This window comes from Gopherus evgoodei, chromosome 6, assembly GCF_007399415.2.
Source record: "Gopherus evgoodei ecotype Sinaloan lineage chromosome 6, rGopEvg1_v1.p, whole genome shotgun sequence".
Taxonomy (NCBI): domain Eukaryota; kingdom Metazoa; phylum Chordata; order Testudines; family Testudinidae; genus Gopherus; species Gopherus evgoodei.
Genome location: NC_044327.1, coordinates 5,262,563 through 5,278,645, shown reverse-complemented (window position 1 = coordinate 5,278,645; position 16,083 = coordinate 5,262,563). Strand labels below are relative to the sequence as shown.

The 16,083-nt window shown below is 40.6% G+C and overlaps 1 protein-coding gene across 3 annotated transcripts in view; it reads right to left on the bottom strand.

The window, feature by feature from the left end:
- Positions 1-14,625, bottom strand: part of NRG1 (neuregulin 1) — an 843,690-nt gene extending 829,065 nt beyond the window's left edge. For 2 of the 3 annotated variants that reach the window (XM_030566617.1, XM_030566618.1), the window contains exon 1: positions 14,443-14,625. In XM_030566617.1, coding sequence (XP_030422477.1) covers positions 14,443-14,551 — 109 coding nt within the window. In that variant the 5' untranslated portion in view covers positions 14,552-14,625. The remainder of the gene's footprint in view (positions 1-14,442) is intronic. The other variant, XM_030566619.1, reaches the window with a different exon arrangement.
- Between the last annotated feature and the right edge of the window lie 1,458 nt (positions 14,626-16,083).

Below are 16,083 nucleotides of genomic sequence, written 5' to 3'. Positions count from 1 at the left end.
AATGCTTTGAAGAACTAGCCAGCAGCATTCCATCATTGTCAACAGAGAGCAGATGCCCCACCACATTACAGTAGTACACTATCTCAGATCTTTCCTAGATTCCTCTTTGATATGACACACCCAACTAGCCATTGCAGAAAAGATGTCTTCCCTACACCTTTAGCTGGCCAGACACCATTGTCCCATTCTAGCTAACATAGACCAAGCTCTCAATGGACTGGGACTGAGTTACCTCAGACTTCCTCTTCCTTCAGAACTGCCAGAGGTGGCCATGGCCCACAGGATCAATGAAACTCACAACAGTCAGAAGTAAAACACATAGAATTTTTAGCAGAATATGGAACTACATGGCAGGAGAACTGAGGACAATGAACTTGATCTGAGCACCTTTAAGACAAAATGCAAGACCTCTTTTGAAATAGCCTTCCCATAATACACACTCGCTGACACCCATCAAACCTACTCACCCACCACTTTATCTGCTTTCACAGTTGTGGAGACATGGAGGAAAAAAACATAAAGGGACAAGAAAAGTTAAATGGATTGTGACCAATCTTTCCTGCCTCTGGACAGAACAATAGAAGAGACATATCTGGTCTCTGTATAGCATTAATAAAGACTTTTCAATTTTGCCGAGCACTCAAACACCACAGGGAAGGATGTGACCTACACACAGAGATCTTAAGTGTTTGGAAACACATACAAAATATGTCAGTGTCAATTAAACTCACAACATAAAAACTGTCAACATACTAGAGTATGTGCCTGGTTTTATCCATGAGATAATAGCTGGATTCAAGCAGAATACACTCACTTCAATCAACTCTTTCAGATTTCAAATTTGAGGCCACTTCAACAATGCACTCAACAGTAGATTGACAGTTTTTAAAGCATTGTGATAATCTAGTCTGAGCTCCTGCATAGCACATCCCACAGAATTTCACCCCATGATTTCTCACTGAGCCCAATAACTTGTGGTTAAATTAGAACATAGCTTTTAGAAAGACATCCAGTCTTGATTTACAGACTTCAAGTGATGGATAATCCATTACATCTGTTAGTAATTTGTTGCAATGATTAATTATCCTTACTGCTATTTTAACTTTGAGGTTTTTTAGCTTCAACTTTCAGCCATTGAATATTTCTAGATTAAAGAGCCTTTATTGCCAGAAATCTTCTCTCTGTGGAAGTACTTCTAGATCATGATTAAATCTTTTCTTTGCCTTATAGAAGAGAAGTTTAGCTCTCAAGACATTCTTGTAGCTATTTCCAATTTTTCAACAAACTTTTAAATGTGTTCACAACAGAACTGGACACATTATTCCAGTATTTGTTTCACCAACACTGCCTGGAGAAGTAATATCAGCCCCCTGTTCCTACTCAATATTCCTCTATTTGTACTTACACTGTAAGTTCTTTGTGGTAGGGACTGTCTTTTTGGTCTGTGTATACAGTGCCTGGCACAATTGGGTCCTAGTCCATGACTGGGGCACCTAGACATTACAATGTTGATGATCATCATCATCTTCATCATTTTAGGATATTAGCCCTTTTAGTCATAGCATCATACTGGGAGCTCATGTTCCATTGGTTGTCTACTATGACCCCTAGATACTTTGTAAAGTCGCTGTTTTTCAGGACATAGTCCTTCCCGCTTGTAAATATAGCCTATATTTTCTGTTCCTAGATGTGACTTTGCATGTGGCTGTATTCAAATGCATATTGGTTGACTTCATCCATCTTAAAGTGATCCAAGTCCCTTTGAATCAGTGATCTGTCCTTGTAATTATTTGTCATTCCATCAATATTTATGTCATTTACAAAATTTATCAGCAATGATTTTTTGTTTCTTACTGATTATTGATTCAAAAATATTGAAAAATGTTGGGCTGAGGACAGTTTTATAACCCCCCAAAAATTCCACTCTCCCTTAACTGATCATTCCCAAATGAACAAGTAGGCTTTGAGATCTATCAGTTACACAGTTTTAAATCCATTTAATATGTGCTACATTGCTTTAGTATAGTGCTATTTTTAATCAGAATGTCATGAAATATTAAGTTAAATGCCTAACAAAAGTCTAAATATATTACGTCAACATACTTACTTTTATCAACCAAACTTGTAATCTCTATCAAAGTTAATTTGATAGAACCTATTTTCCATTAAACCATTCTGACTGGCATTAATGATATTTCCATCCTTTAATTCTTTACTGATCAATTCCTGTATCAACTTTTTAATTATTTTGCCTGGGATCAAAATTAGTCTAATCGAGTCTATAATTTCGCAGGTTATCCCATGTACTCTTGACAACCGTCAAAAATCAGATTTTTATAAATAGGTCCAAGATTACTGCATATCAGAATTGCCTGGGCAGGTATACAGCAACCTGAGTCCAAATTTGCAAGTGAAGTGTAAAAACTTAGAAAAGCAGGTAGACCTAATATCTAAGACCATTTTGTACACAACTTTGAGTAATGCCAAAATAGATAACTCACAGCACATGAAAAAAATATGGGAAGCAGAATCCCATGGTACCATGAAAGATGTCTTTCAGATAAATGTGCTCCAGAATTCACACACCACTGCTGCCTCACTATCATGAAATGAAGTTCTAATGGAAAGTAAACACACTCTACAACATCAGCAAAACAAACTCAAGCAGCCAAAGCCCTTGCTAGAGAGAATAAAGACAACTGGGTCATAACATATATATTTTCAGAGAAAGTGCACAAACCCAAACATTTTAGTCATACACAAAAAACTCTTTGACATACACGTAAGTAAAAAAAAAAAAGCCAGCGTGTCATGTTGTGGCAGACTCTCCCTCAAAATCTATAAAACAATAAATGAAAAGATGTCTTCTGAACATTAAATAACAGCAGGAAAAATATATCACCACAAGAGAAAATCTTACCATTACAACCTGGCAAAACAAAATATGGGTAAGAGAGAAACAAAGCAGGTTTGAAAAGCATTGGGCTTTATCAATGAGTTAGTTATGACCTGCAAGAAACAAAAACAAAATATAATGACCTTGAGCTACAGCAACACTGTCCTCTATCTAGAAAGAAATTAATCTCCCATAACACCTGCCTGCCCAAGTGTCTACATGCTGCACCAAACACCCATATACCTACATGTGTATAAAAACTTTACCTCAGCTTCTTCTAGATTCATTCATTTATAACAATATTTCACCAAACAGCTGTGTATAATAAATATGCATCAGTTGCCCCTGTATATTCTTATGTAGAAACACAGTATCTGTGTTCTTATCTGCATATAATAATAAAGCCTGTGTCCATACCTGGGTATTTTATGTGTATATATTTACCTGTAAGTAAAAGGACGTACAAACAAAAAGAAATACTGTAAATCAAGCTATAAGTGTTGGAAAATCACATGCTACACATATTTAGTATTTGATTTTTCACACTAATTATTTTTAAATAGCTTCACTGATGTTCAAGGCTCAAGATATCAGAACACACAAGCATACACTTGGAGTTGTGCTAGTTGAAACAAAATGCAAACTAGTGGAGCTACGTTATCATTTTTAAAGTTCAGGGACCATTAAATCACTATGGTAGATTGATTCACTCAGGATCAGGGGGAAAGCTAGGAAGTTGTAAAACCTTAATTAAGAGACACAAAAGGTGATCACACATCATCTGAGAATGGTCAGGAGATTCTTTTGAGCCTCCAAAGCAAGGTCTGGAAGTTAAACAAATTAATGTGACATTTCAAAGGGATTTCTGAAATTAATACCTCTGCACAAAAGTCAATGGTTATTCTGTATTATTAGCGCAAATATTGAGCTTCTTGAGAGAAGTGATGAGAACAAATATTCCCTGCACAAAAGAGAAAGATGAGAAAAATATATTGTCCTCCTTCTATAAATATCTTTCTTATCAATGTTTGCTATGAGTCACACCCCTGAGATGATCAGCCAGGTTGAGTCACAAACAAACAAAAAACTAGCCATGCGTGGCAAGGAAACTTCTTTCTCTACATGATCTCAAAGGCTCTGATTTAGGCAAGCATCCATAGTCAGAAAAGCATTTAAGAATGTACTTAATTTTTTCCCATGCATTTAAGTCCCATGGAAATCAGATGATTAGTAGCACAAGCACTCTGACAGGCACATGCAGTGCAATCTGGGGATCAAAGTTGTGGATGCTACTTGTACCCACAAAAGGGAGACCTTTCTGAAAATTTATTCAATAGTGATTTTGTCTGCACATTCATCTATAGTGCGGTATAGCCACAATTTCCAAACCTGCTCTCAGGATCATAATTAGACACCTAAATAAGTTAGTATGTATAAACATCATATTAAAAACAAACCAGTTCAGTCTTCTGTATAATATTTTTAAATTTTATATTTAAAAATACTCAAGGCAATGTTTCCACTGATTCAGGTTGCCCTTAAATTTATTATTCCTGTTCCCTTTAGCTATCTTTCTTACAATTGTCACTCCTTTGTACAAATGACAGGACATTTCTCCTGATCTTTTTAACTGTTGTCAATAAATGAAAATATTCACGAGTGTAGTGGAAAAGTACCCTTCAGAAGATCCCAAATAAACTGAAGGGTTGAAATCCTGATTCCATTGAAGTCAAAAGCAAAACTCCCATTGATCTCAATGGGGCAAGGTTTTCACACATGATGAACAAAGATACTTGAATGCAAAACAAGATCCACGTTATTTGCTGCTGTACTTTATGTTTTTTCCACTTATTCTGGGGAAAAAACAACCATGTCCTTCCAGGATTCCCTGGGCCAGATCCTGTGCTGGTGTAAATTAGTATAGTTCTGTTGGAGTCATTGGAGCTCTGCAAGTTATGCCAGATGAGGAACTGGTTTCTGTACCTCTTACAAATGCCTTGTGAAGCAGTGAGGTCCCTTCTAGTCAGGAGAGCTGAAAGTGGCTACTAATATCAGCCAGTCATGAGCAGAGAGTTATATGAGACATTCCCCTTCCAGCCCTTCTTCCTTGGCACCCACAATCCAACCAACCTCTGGTCAAGAGTCATACTGGGGTGTTCATATAACAGTGTGTTGCATGGCCACTATGTACCTGCAAGCCACTCCCGCTTTTCTCTGCTTTAGCAAATAAGGATAGGATTTTCAAAGATACCTAAGGGATTAGGATTGACAATTCCTATTAATTTTTAATAGGCATTGGGAGTCCTAAAGAAAACTGAGCATACAAATCCCCTAGGTGGCTTTGAAAATCTCAGCACAAATGTTTATTGAAGTGTTTATTCCTCTTATGCTGTTAGTGTTCAGAATGTCTGTGAGAAAATATCTTGCTTCCCAGATGCTGACACTTTTAGTAAGATTTATGTCTGCTTAAATATGACACACAGGGTCATTTGAACCATGTATTTATCAATGCGATGTCAAATACCTAATCTTTACTGAATGGTCTGTTCACCTTGCAAAAAGGTATCACTCTTCATATTTAATCAATCTTTTGGAAAATATTAATCATCTGAAACCCTCATAACTGCTCCACTGAAATAGTAACTTTGTCATAAACTTTCTGTGCCTCTGAAAAATACTCTCTAACTTATCTTTGCTCCATGTTTCTTTTATTCAAATTGATATAAAAGGAAACTCAGTCACAGGATCTCATCACCAGCTGCTGGTGTACTAGCAGGTAGGTAACTGATGACTTTCAATAACCTTAACCATCATTCATCTTACCATTAACAGAAAGGTACTATGTTTTTCCTTTTGAAGACTAGTGTTTCATAGTAAAACATAATCTCACTTTACAGGAACTATACATTGTATTGTTGCTATTTTATGCTTTGTGTATATATATACACACACACACACCTGTTAAAATATATGTATATTTATTAAAAATTATGAAAAACCTTTGATCTAAAAAAATAAAATGCAAAAATGTCCCTTAATTAATATACACAGAAGCCAAAAGATCGAGCAACGCAATGTTCCAAATGCGATGGGAAGAAAAATAATTTCATGTTCATTAATATGTCACAAATGGACACTCCATTTTCCTATACAATTTGCGCTAGACTTCAGGGGCTGTTCCTGCTGCCAGTGAAAGTCAATGGAAGTTTTGCTGTTGACATCAATGAAGACACAAGCAGACCCTAATGTAAATTGGAAGTTCAAATACTTTCAAAATCCTACCTGATAAAAAATATTTTTGCCCAATATTTTCAGGATCAGCTTTTTCCAAATATTTTAGAGTTCTAATGCAACACAACCTATGTATCTAGTAAAGCCCATCAGCTGGAGCACCCAAAAACCTTCCACTGAGTTTCAATGGGATTTATGCATGTTTAAATCCTTGACTGAACAAAGCACTTCAAAATGTGCTTAAGGCCCCTATCCAGAAAAAGATTTATTGACATGCTTAACTTTAACTTTAGTCTCATTGTTGAGACTATTCACATGATTAAAGTCAACCATGTGCTGAAGTGCTTTGCTGAATCAAGCAAAGCACCTATAAATTCCAGGGCAGCAGAATCAGGCTTTAAATGCTACAGGGATGAGCTCCTTTATCTGATCAAACTGTTTATTGAAATTTAGCAAAAACATTACACCCATGTTCAATTTATTCCCACAAGTGGCAGAAAAAAATAACATGCCAGAATTTTTGTTAATAATGTCCATTGAAGACCCCAACTCTGCAACCCTTACTTATACGATTCACTCTTACTCACACAAGGAGCCCTACTGACTTCAGTGAATCAACTCACATGAGTTATCAATGCAAAACCAAGTCCATGGTGATCACTAGAAATGCGGGATTTTTTTTCTTTTTGTTTTTTGAAATGGGAGAAGAATTCTGTCTGTGTCTTCATTTGCACATTGCTATGAGATTAGGGCAATTACTAGTGGAGTAATTATATGAGGAGTAAAACATATTTCATTTGGGTGCAGTAGTAATATCCTGCATGTAAACTACTGGATTTAAATCACTGATACAGTTGGCAACAAATCTGCCCCTTTACAAAATTACTATAGAAAATATTTTATTTGTGAAAAATTATCACTAAAAAAACACAACTGTTATTGAAAGTTTCTCCCTTATGGCAGCTGCTTTTGCTAAATATTTTAAATGACAGATATTAATACATTCTGATTTGTTCCGCTGGTAGATGCAATCTAGCGTCAGTACATTTTCAATAATTACATATCTTTCAGCTCTGAAAACAATAGAATTAACTGTTCTTCAGCAGTTACTAATAAGACAGCTTAGCACAGTTAAATAACAAATGTGAAAGATGAGAAGGAATGGCCTTGTAAAAGGACTGGATATGTTTTGGACAGCTGTTGCAAAAATTAATTGAGTCTATATTCACTGTTCTGAATATGATCCCCTTCTTCTATACCACCAAATGCTCTTTTGCACAAAGGAAGTGCAAACATGTACATATAACCATTAAAAAACAGACAACTGTTCCTGATAGAAAATTGGTGGTTTATAAAGGAACACTAGCTGTTGCCATAAACAGAGTTGTTGATAACATGATAAAAAAGATGTATTACTGTTACAATTTTTTGAAAACTCATCATAAAAATATGTTTAAAAACAGTAAACAAATACTGTGATGACACGCATTTTGAAAATCCAGGCAATAGAAATGCAGACTGTGTATTATACCAAAGGCCTGATTTTTTATTTCAGCAGGAATTTTACCTGAGAAAAAGCTGCAGAATGAGGACCAAATATACCCAATAAAACATGGGCATACATTTAACATAACTTTGCTTTCAGAATCTGAACACTTTCTAATGCATGTTACTGAAAAGAACCATATATTTTGAAGCTGCTGGCCTGCCACTTCTCCACGGACGTATACCCCCATGTTGCAAAGGGCATGTTGTACCACATTGGTAGATGCCCTCCCTCCCCAAATTCCACACAGCCCTGCATGGCTTAAGAGCTCCCAGAACCCCTCACAGCTTATGTCAGGAACTAAAAGTGAATATGACTTTGAGTATGTTACACTTCTGTTGCTTATAGAATGGAAATGAATGACCTTTCTGCGACCTATCTTTTCAGCCTGCTTAAAGTTGTTTCTGTGGTTGTGACTGACTCTGACTACTGGAAGAAGAAGTTATAAAGTTGTAATGAAAACCACAAGAAAAGAGTAAGTGGGTAAGAACATTATAAAAGGAAAAAACAATGAAGGCAAGCATGACAGAATATGACATTTAATAATAACGGGTTAAAGACTTGTTTTGAACTCATGTCAAAGTAGCTTGAAGCTGTTTTTATTCTTTGTCACTGGTAATATGAAGGATAATATGAATGGAAATGGAACTGTCTACATTTCCTGTTGATTGGCTGATCCTAAGCTACCTAGTTAAAACCACAAATTGTAATATAGGAAAAACACCTTGGCTATAAAGGTCCATTGAAACTGCCATAATTCAGAACCAGATGAGCGACAGAGCCCCAGTACTGGTGAGTTTACCTTTTCTGTTTATGCTGCTTTTAGTCTTTGATTGATAAACCAAACTTGAGCTTGACCAGTTGATGTTTCAGTTAATAAATAATCAAAAGAACCCATTATTTATAGTCTCCTCCATAGATGTGTGTGGGATAATTATCTGGCCGACAGTATTTGGACTGCCCTCATTTCTCCAGATTATATTATTTTCTAGAGTTTGCAGATCACGGTTCTTATGCATGGAACCACTTTTGTGTCATAGGCTGCTGTAGGAAACATTAATTTGCAAAGAGGATTTAAACCAGTTTTGACACAAGTTACTAAATTTTTCTGTGGGTGTAAGCCTTTGGCGCATAAAGCACAGTCAGTCATGAGACAGGCTGAGAGAATTTTCCAGTCTCCATAACAAAATGATGGGGCTCTTAAAGTCTGTCCGGTAAAATCAGAGTTTACACTAGTTAACTCGTCATAGGTTAATCTACATTTAGTGAAGACATACACTGCGAAGACTTAACTTTAAATATTTATTATGTAACTTGCCCATAAAATGATAAATGATAATCATATATGAGGGAGAGAGAGAGAAATGTCTATCCTACACTTTACATATGGTACTATTATTGTTTAAAGTGTCACTGGAATAATGTGAATCAAACAGACTGAAGTGAAGAGAAAAATCAGATTTCAAATGTCCTTGCAATACCTGATTACCCCTGAAATTATTGTTGTACATATATATATATGATATGCGTATGTGTCCACCTGTGTATATATATGTACACCTTATATAAAATATATCCTTTATACAAGTGTAATGTTGATATATAAATAAAAATTAGAAACTAAATATATAAAAATTAATATGGCCTTGATTCAGCAAAGCATTTAAGCATGTGAACTCTGAACAAACATTTCCAGTATATCTTTTTTCTTTAAAGAGACACATTATTATTATCCAGCCACAAATTGATATTTATTCATATACTCATTTAAAATGAATTATTAATAGAGTTTATTTTCAGTAATTCCAAGAATAGCTAAAACAACAACAATAAGTACCAGGGAGGGCCAGGTATTTGCATTTTAAATCTGATTTTTTTTAACTTCAGTCTACTTGTGTAAAGTGGCATTGCAATAATGTGAATCAATTTAAATAGTTAAGTGGACAACATATTTAAAGTGCAAGACAGATATTCATATGCTTTGCTCCTTTATTTAATTAGAAACACGTATAGGCCAGTGAGTTGTACACTGTATTATTCTGATTCTTTAGACAGGGCTGTTAACCTCATTGAAATGATTCACAGCCTTAGGGATTGTATCTAACCTCTGTGTATAACAGGGTATGTATGTAATGTCCACTAGACTAGTGTGTGTGCAACCTAGTGTATAAAGAGGAAAATATACTCCCATGTGTGAGTAAAGAGTAAAGCAACTATTTTTAACTCAGCTTCAAATGTGTTTTTAAACTATTTGTATTCTGAGGTGTTTTCCCATATGAATATATTTCAGTTTTAGTTAGTGAACTCAGACGAGAAATTATTTTGGTGTGTATTGAATATCCACAGTATAAAAACTAACAAAGTTACACTTCTCAGTAAAGTAAGTGCTTCACTCACATGATTTTAGACATCATGATTTATGTGTTTAAACATATTTTTTTAGTGAGGACCAGCATATTACTTGGGCAAATTGCATTTGTGCATACTTATATATAGGCTGTTGCTATTCTTAATGCTAATCACTTAATATAGCTTTGTAAAAATCTCTTTAATGCTGAACAGAAAATCCCCACAGAAGTATTTTAATGTGCATATCTGCTTATAGTCAATATACTTTAAATGCCATTACACATATAAAGTGCTGATTGCAATATATTATATACAAATTGAATACAGTATCTCAGAATGTAAGATAAATCAGTTCTACATACAGCTGACAAAGAGGAATACAAAGCTGATACACATTTTAATTATACTGAAAAATAGCTACTGTATACTGTAGCCACTAATTGAAGATAGTAAAATGTTTCTCTAAACAAAAGCTCACTGTTGTAATTATTATTGTTTTGTCTCTGATATTTATATGCCAATGATTTGTAAACCCTTAGAACTTCCTAAATAAATAAACAAATAAAAAAAGAACTAAGAAGAGGAGACGCTAGCTTTACTTATAAAATTTGGCCAAATAGAAAGTCATCTTGGATACATTTAAAAAGGAAGTAAATAGAGAGATTCCTTAGATCATATAGAGCCCAATTCTGCAAACCATCGGCCAGACTGTACCCCCATAATAAATGTACAGCATAATCTCAGCCCTTTCTTAGACCCAGCTGGGGAGACATTCTATGGCATCTTCATAGGAGGAAGGGACGGAGGCGAGGAATGAGGGATAGATGGCTCAACGTTGAGGGCTCCAATTAATTCCCCACAAGCCCCAGGTATGTTATCTAGGAAAGATCAAACAACTTATGATAGGGATACCCCTGTAAGGAGACCAGCCATAGTCCAGGAAAGTAACTGGTAGCAAGGCCCTATTGGAGCCTTGTTGACAGGGAGTTGGGAGTGGGGAGTATATTGGGGGTATACAGCTAAGGCAAAGGCACAGGGCCTCAATGCAGATGACATTAGTCTCCTGTTGATCCCTTGGGATCGGCACAGACCCAGGAGGTTCCATGTGGCTTGTCATTTCACAAGGGTCAGAGCAGACCAACTGAGTGCTGCGAAATGATCCTCACTGAGCTTTCTTCCCCTGCTTAGCCCACTACTGTATGCTCTACTGTAACAGAAGGCAACGTGGCCCCCTTACTCATGTGAGTTAGTCTTTATCTTTGAAGTCAATGATTCAACTTGTATGAGTAATAATTAATCATATGAGTAAAATTCACAGAATCTGTACATGAGAATTAGGTGCCTAAATACCTTTGAGAATCTGGGTCTTAGAGACTGGAGGCCCAGTCTTCAAGACACTACACATGTGGGTAGTTCAACTGGAATGCAACAGGAGCATTTACATGAGCAAAGGCTACTTGGATGAGAAAGAGCAGAGTTTGGCCCCATATTAGTAAATGTCAAAATATTTCAAGAATCAGAAGTACTTGGCACTCAGTCCTTCTTGCACTGTAATATGGGAAAACTGCTATTGATTTCATTGGGAACAGGATCAGGAGGAGAGAAAGCAATATAGCTTTCAAAATTGAAGTCAAAGAAAAAGACAGAGGGACAGTTCCTCAGCTGTTGTAAAACAGTATAGCACCATTAAAGTAAATGGAACTATGCCAACTTACATCAGCTGAGGATCTGACCCAGAGACTGAAAAACTCTGGGAGAAATCCTGACCCTATTGAACTTGATGGGAGTTTAGCCACTGAGTTCAGTGGGGCCAAGATTTGGCCCTCTGTTGCTCCCAAAAAGGAAGTTAAAGATCTTCAGACAATACCCCCAAATTATGTTAAATTAGCCTGACATTTTTAAACCAGTACAGATCATCTTCATTTCCATACAATTACTACAGTATATTACTTCCTGTGGTTTATTTGTATAGGTAACAAAGTCTGGGAATTCTCCTCCCATCCCTGCTAATCTTGCTGATCATTCAGTAACTTCTTAGCCAGATAATTTATTCCCCACCTCCTCTATTTCATTCTATTTCTGTGCTATGCACTGTTATTTACCAAACATATAATAACTATTTACGCCAGTCCTCCACTCAAAGATAGTGCCAGATGTAGAGACCCTTGCATGACTGTGCCTTCTGCACATTGTATCCATCATCACAGAACTGAGAAAAATTGATTTTTTTAAGAATCAGAGACAATTACCCAAACCCTAGGAAGACAAGATCTGAGCTCACTTCTATATGGAATACTATGCCCTTCCTTCTTCTGGATTTCAGTGCCTGGATACTGTGGGAAGCAGCACCATATAAATATGAGTGAGAAAAGAAAATGTTTCAAAAATAAGGGAACAACCCTATCTTTTACTCTTAGGAGCAATTCCATTAAAGTGAATTGGGTTACTTACATGAGTAATTGAAGCAGCATTTGATTTCAAAGTAGCAGCTTTATTTATTCCACAATTTAGGTCTTAAGTAAATGTAAAAGAGCATGTGTATGCATTAGCAGACATTACAAGACATATTATTAAGTTCAAATGCAGCAAGAAGGTAACCTATAATTTACTTTATATTTGCCAAATTGCAGGCTGCAAACAAATACTGTAACTATACACACACATTGCACGGGTATAGACTAGAAACAGCAACAAGATCCTTGACTGTTTTGAACTACTATGTTAATTGGTGTTTGTATCACCTTATTTTCTCACTGATTGCTCATAGTTTGAGCTGCTTGAACTATTCTGCAACTACAGAATTGCTATGATTGGAAAGCATAAGCACAGAACAATGCTCACGTAAATATTTCCCATTCTGAGCACAATAATAAAACCATGCTGGCAGAGATAATATGGATTCTATGTTTCAAGTAGCCATTGAAGGCTTGCAGGAAATTGACATGAAATTTTGAATGTCTTTAGACATTGACACTGTTATAATGTTCAGAATCAAAATGATCCTGGGGGTGAAGGTTTACACAGTGATTCTTACCACACAAGTTTCATAGCAGTATAGACTTTCCACATGCAGTTCTCTGCTGGGCCTATTCTGTGGGTAAAACAAAATCCTTTCTGTATGTATTTAATCATATCAGAGTTGTTATAACAGAGGATTAAACAGGCATGCCTTCAAACTCTACAACAGGAGAACACAAGCTGCTGTATAGTATTATTCAGCTTTTTATGTTAGCTAATGAGGCAGGTCCCTGAAGAGTGTTTCCCTTGTTTTATAGTGACATCTATCAGCCAGAGCTGGGGAATCCCAACGTCACTCACTCGTGCTCAGCACCACTGTCTGTGAACAGCTCCCCTCTGCACACTGGGGCAGCTTTACGTTGCCCTGGTGAAAGGGAGGGAGGAGAAAAAAAACAAGTCTGACTAAAAAAAAAGTTGAAAAATACAGGAGCTAAGCTGATAAGCACCTCATCCTAGCAGCTTGGGCTCTAGCAACCATTCGCGCCCCAGCCACACAACAGAATCACCTTGAAACATTCCAATTAAAGAGGAGTGACAGACTGTAAATTACCGGTGTTATGAAACATGACAAGGTGGAGAATCGAAAACAATCCAGTTAACCCAAACAGTTCAGTTCACACTGGCTGGCTGGATTCTATAGGCTCCAGGCGATCTTATTTGTATCTAGAGAGTGTTGTCATGTGCAGCCGCGGTAACACAGGGGCTGGGAAAAGAGCTTGCCTCCTTTCTATGACAAGGTAATCAACGGATTGCCAGGATGATTGCAATCTGAGTAGAACAACAAGGACCGAAATGCTGTCCACATAACGTAACCAAGATAGTTATCTGATCTGTCAAACCAGAGCGTAGCAAGTCAGAGACGGGAGGCCAACCTTGCAGATCCCTTGATTTGTAACTGGACTCCTCCTTAATTCTTCTGCATGGCTCAGGGGCTAAAGCTCAGTCATCGCCTCTGATTAACTAAACTCACGACATACAAATCTAAGCAACACATCCAGGCTTTGACTCCCCAAAAGCTCCAAAGCCCTCCTACTTCTAGGGAGGATAGGGAAGCAGCCAAGGCCTTTATTGGTGAAATCGATAACTCACCAGCACCCCAGCTACTGTGACACTTTGAAGTCTCTCCTCACAAACTCCCATTAATTTGCAAAGACAAAGCACATGCTGCCCGGCTCCCTGGCACGGAGCTCACACACACAGCCGCCGCCGAGCACCACCGACTCCCTCCCAGCCCGCCCGATGGCACAAGTGGGAGTGGGGCTGGCGTACAAAGTTTCACCCTCCCCACGCAGCTCTCTGAAGCCATCTCCAGCCATATGAAATAGCCCCGGGCAGCGGCCAAGGAAGCCCCCGAGGGCACAGCAGACCCCTCATCTCCAGGCGCACGGCGTGGTTCACTTACCACATCCCCGGCACAGCGCCCTGCTGACCTCCCGCTTCAGGTTGCGGCCGGTCTCCAGCGGCGGGGAGGACGCCTGGAAGAGCGCGGCGCCGGCATCCAGCGGCTCCATGAAGAAGATGTAGCGGCTCTCCGCCTTCAGCCGGCCGCAGGCGGAGCCGGGCTCGCCCTGCAGCCAGAGCAGCGAGTCCTTCCGCAGCCCGCCGCCCTTCACCGCCCACACCTGGTGCACCCGCACCCGCACCACCCAGGGCGGGGGCGCCGGCTTGGGACTGGCGGCCGGTGGCGGCGGAGAGGGGGGCAGGGTCCCGGCCGCGGGGGCAGTGGGCTGCTCCGGCCGCCTCCCTTGCGGCAGCCCCGCTTCTCCCAGCCCTGCCCGGCGGGCCGCCTCCCGCGGCAGAACCTTGCCCTCGATCACCACCGCGGCGCGCCGGACCAGCTCCTGCACCGAGCCCACGCTGGGCGGCGCGGGGGAGCACGGCGGGGCCGCCGCCGCCAGGGCCCAGGTGCCCAGCAGCAGGAGCAGCAGCCGGCAGGCGGCGGGCGGCGAGCGCATGGCGCCCGGCCCGGCTGCGGGGGGCGCCGCCGCGGGCTAGGGCAGGAGAGTGGGCTGGGGGCGGCGAGCGCGGGGAGGAGACGCCGGGGAGCTGCCGCCCGGCTGCGCTGCTCGAGCCCGGCGCTGCTGCATGGAGCTGGGCAGGCGGCGGGGTGGGGAACCGCCAGCGCTCAGGGCTCCGCCAGCCCCTGTGCCAGCCAGGCTGCGGCGCCAGGGGCCGAGGGGGGCCGGGAGGCGGAGTTGGGAGGCTCAGAGTCGCCGGAGCCGCCAGCAGCAGCCGCGGCCATGTGTTCCCGAGGCTCTGTTTACCTCGCGCGCCCGCCCAGCCCGGCTGTCACCAACGGGGGTGTATCCCTGGCGTGTCACCCACCGCTTCCTCCACTGTGTGTGTGCGGAGAGGTGTATCTGGCGTGTCACCCACCACTTCTTCCACTGTGTGTGTGCGGAGGGGTGCATCTGGCGTGTCACCCACCGCTTCCTCCACTGTGTGTGTGCGGAGGGGTGTATCTGGCGTGTCACCCACCGCTTCCTCCACTGTGTGTGGGGAGGGGTGTATCTGGCGTGTCACCCACCGCTTCCTCCACTGTGTGTGGACAGGGTTTTCTACCTGGCCTGTCAGCTGCCCCTTTCTCCTCAATGTTTTTAGGGAGAGGTGCATCCCCGTCCTCTCTCCTAAGCCTTCCTCCTCAGTGTGTGTGTGCGGAGGGGTGTATCTGGCGTGTCACCCACCGCTTCCTCCACTGTGTGTGGGGAGGGGTGTATCTGGCGTGTCACCCACCGCTTCCTCCACTGTGTGTGGACAGGGTTTTCTACCTGGCCTGTCAGCTGCCCCTTTCTCCTCAATGTTTTTAGGGAGAGGTGCATCCCCGTCCTCTCTCCTAAGCCTTCCTCCTCAGTGTGTGTGTGCGGAGGGGTGTATCTGGCGTGTCACCCACCGCTTCCTCCACTGTGTGTGTGCGGAGGGGTGTATCTGGCGTGTCACCCACCGCTTCCTCCTCAGTGTGTGTGTGCGGAGGGGTGTATCTGGCGTGTCACCCACCGCTTCCTCCACTGTGTGTGGGGAGGGGTGTATCCCAGGCCTATCACCC